Here is a 14,991-nt window from a genome sequence, read left to right on the forward strand (position 1 = left end):
TTTGCTTATTTTTTATGATTTTATTTAATTTATATTTAACCTAACACGCAGATCATAATGGCTGAGAAAAGGAACGATAAGGATAGTGAATTAGTAGAAAGTTTATGCAAGAAAGTAAGGCTGGACAAGTCCAATTGCGAATAGAAACGTCAGTTGCTACAAAAATAGCTTACTGATCCCAATTTAGTTGTTGTAGTCGAAGTTCGAAAAACGTAAATAAGTAATTCTGTAAAATATGCAGTTGTGACTTATCCTGGAGTATTTTCATACTTGAGAAACATCTTGACAGTGAAAAACATTTAAAAAATATTAAAGCAAGTGCCCAGACCTCTAAAGTAACTGATTTCTTACAGCCTTCTACTTGTGTGCGTTTGTGGCAGAACACAATCTCCCTATTTCAATACTAGATCATCTTCAAGGCTTTCCATCTAATGCATGCCCTGGTTCTAAAATTGCTAAGGGAATTAGATGTGCAATAACAAAAGGAACACCTATTTTTCGTAATGTCATTGGTGAGGAATACTTGGAAATTCTTATACTACAATTAAAGAATATTAATTTTTTTATTAATTATTGATGAAAGTACAGATGTGTCTACGAAAAAGGAACTTGTTCTAATAGACAGATTTTATGATAGCCATATTCAAAAACAGTTGTCAAGTTTTTAACTCTTTTTTTTTTTTTTGGAAATCAATTGCTGTACTGCGCAAGGCATTTATAATTCTATAGTAAAATTTTTTGAAAACATGGAATCCCATTTAAAAATCTGATAAGCTATGCAAGTGCAATGATGGGGTCAAAAAGTGGTGTTCAAAGTCTTCTAAAGCAGAAAGTGGCATATCTCTTTGTACAAGGTTGTGTATGCCATTCAATTCAATTATGTGCATCCTATACATGTTCTGAAATTCCAACTTCCTTAGAGGAGCTGACTAGAAATATTTGTTCATATTTGTCAAACAGCCCAAAGAGGTTATCTGAATATGCAAAATTTCAGGAATTTACCCAGACTGATCCTAGAAAGATTTTACATCATAACTGTACTCGATGGTTATCGCTTCAGCAAGTGGTAGAAAGACTACTGAATCAATAGCCAGCATTTGTCTTATTTTTTACTTCAACAGAATAAGAAGATAGGATGATTTTAGCAACTACAATACTAGAAGGTTTACAGAATTCAATTGTAAAAATGTACTTTGAATTTCTAACTTTTATTCATCCGTATGTAAATAAAATAAATTTAGAGTTTCAAGCTTAGAGCTTCAAAATTCATATGCTACGTACTTGCATCAACAGTAGTATGAAAGGTATCCTTGGTAATTTTATTAAAAGAGAAGCACTAAAAGATGCAGATATATCGAAGGTTAACATCAATGATCCTTCAATTTACCTTCCCTTAAGTGAAATATATTATGGAGCAAGAACTGAAAGTATCTTTCTGGAATATTCTTAGAAAATCCAAACCAAGGAACTCGAAGAATTTCAGCTTAAGACATTGAATTTTTATGGCAAACTAAGCAAGGAAATGTACAAACGGTTTGTATCATCTGGTACGTTCATATATTTACAGCTATTTGAAGCTTTAGATCCAGAAAATATATCTCAAGGACAATCACATTCAGTTATCCCATTGGCCATGAAATTTCCTAATATTATTGAGGAAAAAAAGAGTATGAAGATATCAATAGAGAATAGAGAGGGTTAACTTTGTAAGAGAATGAAATTTCAGAACCACAGAAATACTGGTATTATATTTCTCAAGAAAAATGTGGAGATAAATTTCGTTTCCCAATTATCTTTAAATTAATGAAAAACTTATTATCATTGCCTTATTCTTCGGCTGCAGCAGAAAGGCTGTCATTTTTGGTAAGCATTATAAAATAAAAAAAATCTTTCCCGGCTAAGTACGGAAACACCAAATGTCTATTATATGGCAAAATATTTTAGAAACCACGACGTGTAAAGAATGTCAACCGTCTAAAAATTATGTAAAAAAATGAGGGAAACTAAATTGTATACCAATGAAGAATAAACCATCAAGTTTTTAATAAAATAAGGTTAGTTATATGTTTTTTTATTTAACTTGGTAAAATCCAAGAATTCGGTAAATTTTAGAAAATTATTTGGTAAAATCCAAGAAAATCATCTGGCAACCCTGCTTCTACGTTCTGCAAGGTGAATAAAGCAACGCAGACTAGTCCCTAACATTATGTTACGCCAGACCAAAAACCTGTTCAAGAAAAAGCTAACTAATATATAGTATCATAGTCATTTTCTACGATGTTAAAAAGTAAAAGAGATGGTCATTTTAAAATGCAATCCCATACATTTTATGATTCGTTCAGAAGCTCGAGGAATTGAGAATATCCCAGTCCAATGTAATACAGTAATACAGACCTAACGTTAGTGGCATAGACCTAATATATATAGTCTTACCCAGTACCACTGAACAGGGTTAGACTAGCCTGTTGTACCTTTTGTTCAGATATGTCCCTGTTCTACTTTTTGTATTCAGAGAATAGTCAGCAAAAAAAAGTTGACCTCAAGTGATGTTCCTACCATCTTATCACACAGCAAGCCTCTAAAATGTAGAAAAACTCCAGTAAAGAGAATTGCTGTAAGTTTTAACTGTTCATACCCATGATGGTACTTATGTTCTTTATAACATTTCACCCTTACTGCTTGTGACTATTGCCTTTTCCACTTTTAAGCTCATCTGAAGAATGTTAAGTAGTTGCACGTAATTTTAATATATAATTATTAAAATATTTAATATTTGTACTACAAGTTAAATTCAGAGCCAGATATAAGTTGATTTGTTTTGTTTTGAACTTCGCGCAAAGTCACACAAGGGTTATCTGCGCAAGCTATCCCTAATTTAGCAGTGTAAGACAAGAGGGAATGCAGCTAGTCATCACCATCTACCGCCAACTCTTGGACTACTTTTTACCAACGAATAGTGGGATTGACCATGACATAATAATGCTCCCATGGCTGAAAGGGCAAGCATGTTTGTTGTGACCAAGATTCGAACCTGCAACCTTTGGATTATGAGTCGAGTGCCCTAATCACAACAGTAGCCCAAGAGTTGGCGGTGGGTGGTGATGACTAACTGCCTTCCATATAGTCTTACACTGCAAAATTACGGACGGCTAGCGCAGATAGCTCTCGTGTGGCTTTGCGCGAAATTAAAAAACAAACAAAACAAACAGTCTTAACCACCTGATCATGTCAGGCCTACAGGTATCGAGTTCAGTTTATTCACAGACGTCTTCAATTCAAAATCAATATGTAGGAAATACCGCTGAATAAATTATGTTATATTACAAAACGTGACCAGCATGTATTTGAAACCATGTGTATTCTTTTGTGATGTAATTACTGTATTCACATGGCTGAAAATAGCGTTTTTCATTACGAGCTAATCACATAGAACATAGATATCTGCAAGATTCATAGTGTCATAAAAAAGCGTTCTAATGAAAAACTGAAGCTGTAGTAAAATTACATTATAATTAACGTTATTTCCAGGGCGGCAACACCTGCGGGACCTAAAAATCAGCTCGTGTTCTAGCATGCTATCGTCAAATTGATCGTGGCTTACTCAGGAAAAAGAGGTCGAGTAGCTTTGCGTGAAATTCAAAAACAAACAAACACCTTCATGATTACTGATTCTCGCTTGAAATGAAACTAATGTTTGATGTTGCATCCCTATTTATAAACACAGTTTTTACAAAATCTGGCGTTACTTTGGTTTGATATTTCGCACAAAGCAACTCGAGGGATATCTGTGCTAGCCGTCCCTAATTTAGCAGTGTAAGACTAGAGGGAAGGCAGCTAGTCATCACCGCCCACCGCCAACTCTTGGGCTACTCTTTTACCAACGAATAGTGGGATTGACCGTCACGTAATATCGCCCCCACGGCTGGGAGAGCGAGCATATTTAGCGCGACTCGGGCGCGAACCCGCGACCCTCAGATTACGAAGCACACGCCTTAACGCGCTAGGCCATGCCAGGCCGCTTTACTTTGGTAAAGTATAAGATGCATACTTTGTGAAAAATTATAAGACTGGAATGCAGTAATCTAATGAAGTCTACCACAAAATTTTTCTAATTTGTTTAAATATTCAAGTTTTTTAAACGATTTTTTGGACAATTGCTCCTAAGTTTATCTTCACATGAATTGAATCGTCATAGTTTTTATGTTCAAACAAAATTGTTTTTTGTATGCCTTTTGTATTTTCTAGTTATGTTTGAACATTTTAATCTCTTGTATTTGACTAAAAATGTGTTTGACAATTTATTTAATGAAATAGCGCCAGTTCTTTTCAATAAGACGTCAATTTTATGCAACGAACCGCCGAATTTTTGCAACAATATACAATTTCTCAGCTTGAAAAATACAAGTTATAATTATCAGATTACTTACCTAATTATATTCTCACTTTGAAACAAACAAACTTTCAAAATGACTTCACAAAAGTAATAAAAAATAAATATAAAGGTGGATTATATAAAAAAATATTTGGGTGAGATATTGTCCGTATACTGGCCTTACCACGTCTAGAATTCGGCATAGCGATGGGTATAGCGAAACCTTATTGCAATACTGTATTAACAGTTGTGTTTCACGACACATTTTGGATTTTGCAAATGCTAAGAAGTAGCAATTATGTAAAGTTGGGTTAAAATTATGGATGTAAGTTACGAGAGGAGGGGGGCATGTCCCACCCACTTTTGAAGTGTGGAAAATCGTTCTTCCACTTTTAAAAAACGGGGATATATTCTTTTGCAGCTTAAATATTTTCTTCTCAGTTATTTTTGGGTAAACCAAGTTATTACAACAACGAAATATGCACTAGGCAAGCCTGCATTAAGGTAATTTGAAGTTAATTATAATTAATACTTATTAAGTTAATTACAGAATATGATCTAGTTATTTAAAGTAAATTAGAATGCGATACATCTATTTTTTAAGGATGATACAACAAAATTAAACGATCATAATAATTATAATTTACCTGTGCAACATGGCAAATATGAATAAATTAGGTATGTAAAAAATATTATTGTTAATATACATCAAAGAAGCACGGCAAAACATTACCATAAAATCATTTTTTCCTTGCTTTGGCGGACACAAAATCTCTAATTACATCTCCATACTCCATTTACCTAAGTGTGTTTTGTATGTTTTCATTTAGCAAAGTCACATCGGGCTATCAGCTGAGTCCACCGAGGGGAATCGAACCGTTGATTTTAGCTTTGTGAATCCGTATACTTACCGCTGTACTAACGGGGGATATTTACCTAAGTAAAGTGCTTTCTAGCGTGAGTAAGGAAAGAACATTTAAATATTTATTTAACATCGAAGCGTACAATTTATTTTTATGCTAGCCATTTTAGTAAAGCTCTCCCTGTACTACAGTTCGTGACTGGTACGCACAAGTTTATTCTTAATGCCACATCAACATTAGGAAAAACAGATTCAAGTTTGTTTATTTTGATTGCTCTGAAGCATAATTGAGTGGATGGTGTTTCGCCATAATTGTTTTTTTAAACTGTAGCATTTTATCGAGAAAACTGTGTACGTCTGGAGAGTATATATCTTGAAATATTTAGCTATAGCAAAAATTCAGTTTAATTTAAACTTTTGAAATTAGGTAGAAAATCATACTTCATTCCTGTTGCTTTATAAGTAGCAAGCCGATTGGTCAAACACACTTGTAACTTGTGAATTACAGGTATAAAATTTTCTACCCAAAACTTCTGAATTCCAGTTAAACTAATTTTACCTTCAGAAGTTTCATCGTTTGCCAGCTTTCCTTTTCTCTTTCTAGAAATCTCACTCTAAACTGTTCCCCCAATCTGTGGTACAGCAGTATGTTTGCGTACTTACAATGCTATAAATCAGGTTTTTATACCCGTGATGGGTAGAGCACAGATAGCCCATTGTGCAGCTTTGCGCTTAACTTTAAACAAACAAACTGTTATTTTACTGTATATGAAAGCTGACGAGCTTATATTTCGATTCCATCAAATTATTCCCACAGTTAGTTTATATATTCCTTCAGCGAACTGATAAGCTTTAGAGCAGTAGACAAATTAAGGAACTTTTCTTGAAGCTTAGCACTTCTAGCATCAAATTCTCAAAGAGGTTTTTACCAAAACACTAATTATCTCTTAGTGTTTGACTTGCATTAATATCCTTAGTTAAATTTTCAAGGTTGATATAAATTTGGCGTAGTTTTTATACAGAATTTTTGTTGAAACTGATATGGACAACACTGTGTAACAAAATTTTTACTTTTACTTGTTCCTGGGCAGAAAGTGTTATTTCCCAATTGCTTATGTCTAAAGTAAATGGAAAAGACGTATTTTTCTCTTCAAACTTTGCTTTTGTCCCCTGGGTAATGAAAATTTCAAATTTACCAATTTTATAGAACATTCCAGGTAGATTCAGTGCTAAGTAGTTGATAAAGAATTTTCTCAAATGTTGTAGAACGTACGAGAATTTTCAAGAACCTTTTAGGATGTTCTAGAACTTCCATAGTAATATATATACAGGGGCTCACCACTCACCACTTCAGTTTAGTTCTAGCTACCTAAGTGAACACATTGATCTATTCAAGGAGGCTTTACCAAGTTTCCCTTTTATCTTTGCCTTTGGGACAGCAGGGACACCGCAGTGCACTACAACAGGAAGCACTGGCCTCAACGGACCAAGTTCTTTATGGGGAGGCACAATATCAAGTGTGAGCCACTAGTGGAACTCTAGAAAGTGTTGTTCCCACCATTACATATACAATTGGGTCTTATGAAACAATTTGTCACAGCTCTTGATAAGGAGTCTGCAGCCTTCAAGTACCTTCGAGACTTCTTCCCCTAGCTATCTGAGGCAAAGATCAAAGCTGGTGTCTTCGTTAGACCACAAATAAAAAAGATCCTGGAGTGCACAGAATTCCCCAACAAGCTCAGTAGGAAGGGGAAAAAAAGCTTGGGCAGCTTTGTCGCAGTGGTTCAGGGTTTCTTGGGCAATCACAAAGCCGAAAATTATGTGGAACTGGTTGAGGCTCTGGTGAACTACGGCAAAATGGGCTGCACGATGTTCCTGAAAGTCCATATGCTTGACACTCGTCTTGATAAATTCAAGGAGAACATGGGAGCATACTCAGAGGAGCAAGGCGAGCGCTTCCACCGAGAACGCTGCTACCAAGGAGCGTATAGCGAAAACATGATGGAAGACTATATTTGGGGGCTGATACGTGAAAGTGATTTACATTATAGCCGTAAATCTTGAAATACTTCTCACTTCTAAACATTTTTATATAACGAGTATAAATACATGTAAATCTCAATTCATATGTTGTTTTATTCAGACCTATTGTAAATGAAAATGTGCAAATTTGCCAGTTTTTACACATAAAATAGGTTAGTTTCTAAATTTCATTATTCAGGCCACAAAAGCAAAGTTTGAAGGGAATAATGGCCATTTTCTGTACTTTTACAACATGAGCAGTTAAGAAATAACGCATACTATCCAGGAACAAAATTTGTGTTACATGTGTAATCATCTTGTTCCACCGAGGTTCTAAGGAAAACTGGCCTTCCGTCATTTAAGTCATCATAATGCTTTGCCAATGACTGGGTGATGAAACACAATTTGTAGAGTTTGAAGAAATTTTAGAAAAATTCGATGCGAATTCACAACTTTTCAGTGCATTCACGACTACTGGATTTAATTGAACGTGCTGAACAAGAAATACAATCAGTGTATTGGTTAATGTTCTTGAGATACACGTGGAGGCCATTGTATTTACCGAATATATTTGCGGCATTGTCGTACAAATGTCCAAGTGCATTTTGGTTGTCATCTTACTTATTTTTCTACGACAACTTCAGCCATTAATTTTCTTGTATGCACATTGAAGAATCACAACCGACAAAACCATCCTGTGCATCACCTTCCTCGCCCAGGTGTTGCAATATTAATATTATAGTTAACTAGTATTCAGGTATCTTTCATTTTTCGGTATTAGAAGCATAATCTTATTAGATTTTACTTGCATATCCTGCTTTGTGAAAGGGAATAATTAACTCATTTCAAGTACTCATGTTCTTAAATCCAAAGCCAAACGAATATTAATAAAAATAAGAAATATGCTCTATTTCAGGGTGTATTTTTATCCTTCTTGGGCAAAAACATCCTTAAACAGTTTATAATGCAAAAAAATAAAAATGTAGTAAACAAACCAACTGTGGATCCTGCACATTAAAAATATATAAAAAATAGAAATGTGCCCTATTATAGGTTGAGTTTTTCTTGCTCTTATCAGGCAATGCTATGATGAAACATCACACACACACAAACTACCACCAAGCTCCGACATGTGAAGACGTCCCTGTTTAATTCTTTAAGGTAGCCACTTATAAGCAGCATTCTATTATATCTATTTAGGAAATTTTTATTTTATGTGTGTGTTTTTAAAGCATCTTGACAGTTTTTACCTTCTAAATATTATCCACACCAGCTTAACTTTCTGATGTTCACCTTTCTTTAGATTATCTTATGTCACTTTAAGCCATTTTTTCTTCACCTATATAAGATCTGGCAATCTTAACTTTAATATCATTAGTGCTGCCCCTATTATAGTTGCAACTACTTCATAGTCAAATTTATTTTTTCATTACTTTGTAGGCACCTTCATAATAGCTACTGGTAAGAGTTTCATTTTCTTCAAGGAAGTTCCTGGAAAGTTTAAAATACTCTCAAGACAACCTTTCAGCCATTTTCTTCCAAGAACTTGTTACAGTACTCTCTTGTCATAAATATTTATAACTGGTTGTGGTATTTTCTAGTTATAAATATTTATGAAAAAGACAACTAAACCAAATAATTTAACTCCAAGATTTAACCAGAAGACAATTAAAAATATATTAAAACTTTATGGACTTCAACATCAATTATCAGTACACAAGAATATACTTTTATATATTGCCATTTTTAATATGTATTTTACACAGTAGTCACTAGTATGTAACTAAAAAAAAAAAAACAGTACAACTTTAACTGAATTTATTCTCCAACAGACAGTTATATTTTTAATGTTCTGTTTAATCACAAAGCTGCACAATGTGGATATCTGTCCTGTGCTCACTGCAAGAATCAAAACCCAAAGTTTATTAACATAAGCCCTCAATATTTCCTGATGTAGTAAGAGGTCTGAATTATAGTAATGTAATAAAAAATCTTTTATTCAAAACAGAGAACCTGAAGATTGAGTGTATGCTAATTTGTATAGTTTAAAATCAATGACAATAGACACTTCATATGAGAGGAAATACTTTTATAGAATAGTAACTAGCTGATTCAGGGTAAAAATATTCAAGACATTTTGCTGACAACTTTCCTACAAAAGATACTGCATTTAATGCTAGAGTTAAACACAAGTAAATACAAACATTTACCATAAAATGGAAATAGCATGAAGACGATTACGATTTATTTTATAATTATATATTTACGTACTTGTTTATGTAAGAGATTTGAAATAACTTGCACAGTTTTGAAATTAAACTATGGGATTTAGCGTTTGTCTAAAATATCACTTCATTCAATACAGTATAGGATAATATTGATAAATGTTACCTGTTTTGACTCAAATCATAACTTTCATATTTTCTTCTTTTAGCTGTAGTGGATGCCACAATACTAAAATTAATTCCCACTTAAACCATTTTTATTTACTCAAAGTTAGAAAAAACATCTGTAACAAAAAAAAAACGAAATGAACAAAAATCACTGTTCATTATAGCATATACACAAAACTTGGAATATAAGATATTAAAATGGATAAGAAGATATACTTTACCTCTAATATAGAATTATTTCATACAAAAGTTTAAAAAAATGTTAAAGTTTTATTTCCATAAAAAAATCCAGTTAATACAAAAAATAATATGAAAGAAATAAAACCTTAACAAACTTATGAGAAACATGGTTGACAGTCTTAACTTATAATCAGTTCATACTCAACATTCTTTATATTTGGTTAAATGTTTAGTTCCTGCTATGGTCACTGGACACAATCACTAACTAATATATGAACATTACTTCCCTAAAAAAACCCAAATATTCATAACATGGATATTTACACAACTTCAACATTCTCCAGAGAAATAGGTTTGTTAGCCAGATCTTGCAAGCAGGTTCTTGTTCCTTTTCTCAATAAATTTTTTTCACAAACAAAGTATTTTTTCACAACAGTAACCTCACTTCAGCTGATTAGAACACCATCATGCACACAAATAAAAGACTTGATGTAAAATTTTAATACTGAGATTAAACTATTAAGTGATTCTTGAGGTGACAGTTTGACAGTATTGAATTCAAATTACAATATGATATAAAATTATATTAATAAAATCAATCAAAATCAGAGAAATAGAATGTTTTAACTTTTTCTTTACAACAGTTTGGCTTCTACCTAAAATTATAGGAAGGACAGTATTTGTAGACATTCTCTGCAGAATGTTTCATCACAAAAGGTTCACACAAACTCTTATGGAATGAATATATGGAAAACTTCAGTTAGTCACTGCCTATGGCTACTAGTAGTTGTGGATAGAAGCAGGAGTAGAATGAATCATTTAAGTTTCCCATCAGGCCAACAGTGAAGGAAATACTAAGTGTGGACCACTTCCACATAGTTTGCTGGGTATAACCCTACTCTTCCATCTTTATGTCCCTTGCACCAACCTTGCTCATCTTCATCTTCTAGCTTGACAAATGTATCACCTGAAACAATAAGTAGTGTGTGTACTAGATGGTTAAGATTTACCTGCAGTAAATATCAGTATTCAAGTCTTTTATGGAAATCTAACTTATTTTTCAAAACCATTTCAGTAATGATATGAAGACCTTAATTTTTTAACATTCATCAAATTAGAAATCTTTAAAAAAAAGCAACAAATTAAAGACTGTTCTTTATGCTGATATTTATGGCATTGCTTTGTATTTGGTTAAAACTAGATGTTGAACAACACCACACCTACTCTTGTTCTTTCACTGCTTATAGTGTGTGAAACTAGCATTAGGTTCTCATAATATTGTAAATAAGTAAATTACTATAGTCTTGCCAAAATAAATATGTTAGAAATAGTTTTCTATCTAGTATGAAAATTATTTTAAAGAAGCACATTAGTACTAGTTTGATTCTGAGACTGCAGTATGGACACTAACAAATTTCAATTTCTAAATATATTTTTAAACTCAAGTGAAACTTCATTTTGGTAAAAAAGGTCTTGAAAAAAAAATGACCATTATACTCTAGATATATTTACAAAATTTTTTATTTTAGCTAACATTTCACCTTTGCAGTTTCTTTAGGGTTAATATACAACTGTTTGTTAAAAGGGAAACTTTTTATATACATATGGAATGCAAAGGTCATTTATTTCTAAACTTTCTCTTTTACCAAAATATGTAAATCCCTCCAGTTTGAAAAATTTTGAAAAACAACAAATCAAGACTTCTGCTTTACCTTTCTGAAAGTTAACAGAATATAAAATGTCACCAATGTGTGATTAAAAATTCCAAAATTCTTTCTTTCTTTTTTTCTTTAAAAGCTTAAAATTACTCAAAATTAAAGTCAGGCCTCCACTTGTATATATGAAAAAAAAAAAAAAAAGAAGAGAGAAAGAGACTGATTGGCTTATTTAAAATTTTCCAGCCATTAAAATTATGCAGTCTGGGACAGACAAACACAAGAAGTAAAGATGTAGCTTCAATCAACTTAAAGGAAATCTTGCACACTTTTAAAAATAAGTAAAATTAGCAAATGAATGATCACATATGACAAAATAATTTATGTAATGAGGCAAGTCTTTTTTTGCATAGTTACACCAACAATACCAAGCAACCTGTTATACAGGAAGTAATTTTGTAACTAACCACCATTAAAGTAGCTTGTTACACATGAATTAGTCCTCTAACTACACATCATCAATCTGTTATACATGAAGAAACAGTCCTGTAATTACCACACCATTAATCTGTTATGCACAAAGTAGTCCTGTAACTACCCACCATTAAATTGTTATACATGAAGCAGTCTTGTAACAAACCACCATTAAAGTAACTTGTTATAGATCAAGAAACAGTTTTGAAACTACCCAACCATTAACCTTTAATAATGGGTCAGGGTCAAAGGCCACATCATTGCATTTGTTGACTTGCATTAACAAATTTACTGAATTACCATTTTTTGAATTTATGTAGATTGAATTCAACTTTTAATATATATGAGTTAGTTTCTTAGTTTAAAAGTTAATATTAAAATAACAAATCTAAATATAAATTTTACTGAGTCACATGGTATGTTGAATGCAGCACTGTTTAAACTCAAATGTTTGTGATTTCAAAATACTAATTCTATAATTTCATACAAATTAGGAACTCAAATTACTAATATTAATAAGCTAGAATATAAAAAAAACAACTATCTTTTTACTGATAAAACATGGTGGCTCTATTGAACTATTTCAATTTTTTGAAATGGTCCTTTATATACACTTACTTCAACATATAACATATGAACAACAAACTAATCAACAATTTAGAATGTCCTCAGTGATTTTCCTCACCATCTTAATCTTTAAAATAGCATCCACATTCTATCGATCCACGATTTGAATGAGATAGGTTGTATCTTTAGTATACAAAAAGTTTCATATTTTATAAATTCTAAAAGAATCTTAGTTAATAAGATTAATAAATTATAGTGGAATTCTATGGTGTCAGTGTAGTTATTTATGATTTTTTGGTTATGCTCTGTGTATAAAACCTAAAAAAAGTTTTATTTGATATCCTCCATATGTGAAATTTTAAAAGGCTTAACAACCTATGTTCAGCAACAACTAAGTATAAAAGTCACAGCAAGAATAAATTTGTTTGCTTTACTTTTTTGATTTATTGTTCTATGTTTTGAGAAAAGTTTAATATTTTATTTCTAAATAATAATAATCTATGTACATATATGTAATTTATAATAATGGATATGTGACTATATTACAAAATACTTGTCTATGAAAACACAGCCAACACACAAAAGACTAATAGTCAGTTTTATATTACTGGATAGGTGATCTGAGTACACAATCACTGTGACAATGCAAGTAATGTAATGTTAGGTAGGCATGACTATAAAGTCAATATAATAAAAAAAAATATAATATATATATATATATGTTCAGATAGAGCATTATGAGACTCAAGCTACTTTGACTAAACATTTGTATTTTCCTGCTATAATACGTAGTCATTCTAGCATGAATAAAGCAAAATTTATATATACATTTTTTTGTTTTAATGATTGTTATGAGGTTGGTTGAGTGACAGACCCCCACAGAGTATAAAACAAACTCTTACTGAAAACAAATGCTTGAAATGTATTTATGAAAATTTAGAAATTATGCAAATATTTGAGATTTTTGGGACAAAGAACAATTTTTAGTCATAACACAAAATCACTTTGTATACATACTATTAGTGAAACAGCATCTGTTTTCACAAACAAATCTTTAGTAAACATATTTCATTAAAAAATCCTATTTTTTTGTGTACAAAAGCTTATAATCTTTGCTAAAAACCTACCAAGTTTTGTGAAGATATACATGCTGTATCAAAAGTTATAATGCAAATACTTAATGTATGGAAGTGTGTAGACAAACTTGTGTATACTACACAGAGACCATTTTGAAAGGGTTAAAGTAATCTGTAACACATGAAGAAATAGTCCTTTAAGGTACTTTTTTGTACATGAAATAGTGGTCCTGTAACTTTCCACCATTAATCTATTATACATGAAGAAACAGTCCTGTATTTAGCCAACCATTAATTTGTTATACGTGAAGTCCTGTAACTATTCACCATTAACCTGTTATAGATGAAGTAGTCCTGTAATTACCCAACCATTAATTTGTTATACACCAAGAAACAGTCATGTAACTTCACCATTAAAATTACAGTTACTGGTTTTTTCAACATAATGTGATAAAATATAAAAGAATTGTTAACTTGTCACAGTTAATAAGAACACACATGAAAATTACAAGTGCAGCGTTATTATATTATAGTTATATTTACTCATCATACAACTCATAAAAAAAAAACAAAACAATTATGGTTTTCTATAATGTTACCATTATCAGTATATGAACTATAAGATATAGAATAAAATACTTTTGACTCTAGTTACACAGGTACAGATCAGAAAGTGCAAGCCATGATCTTCTGCAGAGTGCCAATCAAGACTGTATTTGCTATCAAAGTTATCAACAGTTTATGGTATTGTAAATATCAGATACTGAAAAAAACTGAAGATATATAACATTACTTCTCCAATACAAGATCAGTATGTTGGATTGATCCCATGCACATTTGGTTATGTATGATAAAATAAATATTTGTTAATTATTTACTACATTACACTCTTGGACAGGGAGATTTGACTGCCACTTTTATAACAGACATACAGCTCCAAAATACAAACACGTCTTTTTTTTTTTTTTTGGCATCTAACCATTTTGCCATGTTTGTCTCTAAACTTACACAGATTTGACTGAATAATAGAGAAGTACACCAGTACTTATTCACTAACATTTAAAAGGTTAGCAAACATATCTGATGGCTGTGAACCCAAGAGGGAAGGCCTAGAGTGCAGGAGCATAAGGACTGAGATTGAATGCCTCATTGTCAGATAATATTATCTGACCTCTGCTACATCTGGGCAGTGCCAGATATGCAAAAATTCTGACTACAAAACATTTTCCCTAACAATATTTTGCAAGAAAAGTTTTGACACTTTATAAGTGTTCTCAAACACAGCATTTCTACACCATGTATAACTACAGCAATTTTAAATATTATTAAAAAAGTTAAATTGTATTAAAAATTATTAGTTTGTAGAATATGAATCAGTACAAGCAGCTAA

At 31.9% G+C, this 14,991-nt stretch overlaps 1 protein-coding gene across 7 annotated transcripts in view; it reads right to left on the reverse strand.

Moving 5' to 3' along the window:
• Positions 1-9,330: 9,330 nt before the first annotated feature.
• Positions 9,331-14,991, reverse strand: part of LOC143233977 (protein kinase C and casein kinase substrate in neurons protein 1-like) — a 43,305-nt gene continuing 37,644 nt past the window's right edge. For all 7 annotated transcript variants that reach the window (XM_076470934.1, XM_076470930.1, XM_076470932.1 and 4 more), the window contains one exon: positions 9,331-10,796. In XM_076470934.1, the coding sequence (XP_076327049.1) occupies positions 10,684-10,796 (113 nt within the window). In that variant the 3' untranslated portion in view covers positions 9,331-10,683. The remainder of the gene's footprint in view (positions 10,797-14,991) is intronic.

The sequence above is a fragment of the Tachypleus tridentatus genome, chromosome 12, assembly GCF_004210375.1.
Source record: "Tachypleus tridentatus isolate NWPU-2018 chromosome 12, ASM421037v1, whole genome shotgun sequence".
Classification (NCBI taxonomy): domain Eukaryota; kingdom Metazoa; phylum Arthropoda; class Merostomata; order Xiphosura; family Limulidae; genus Tachypleus; species Tachypleus tridentatus.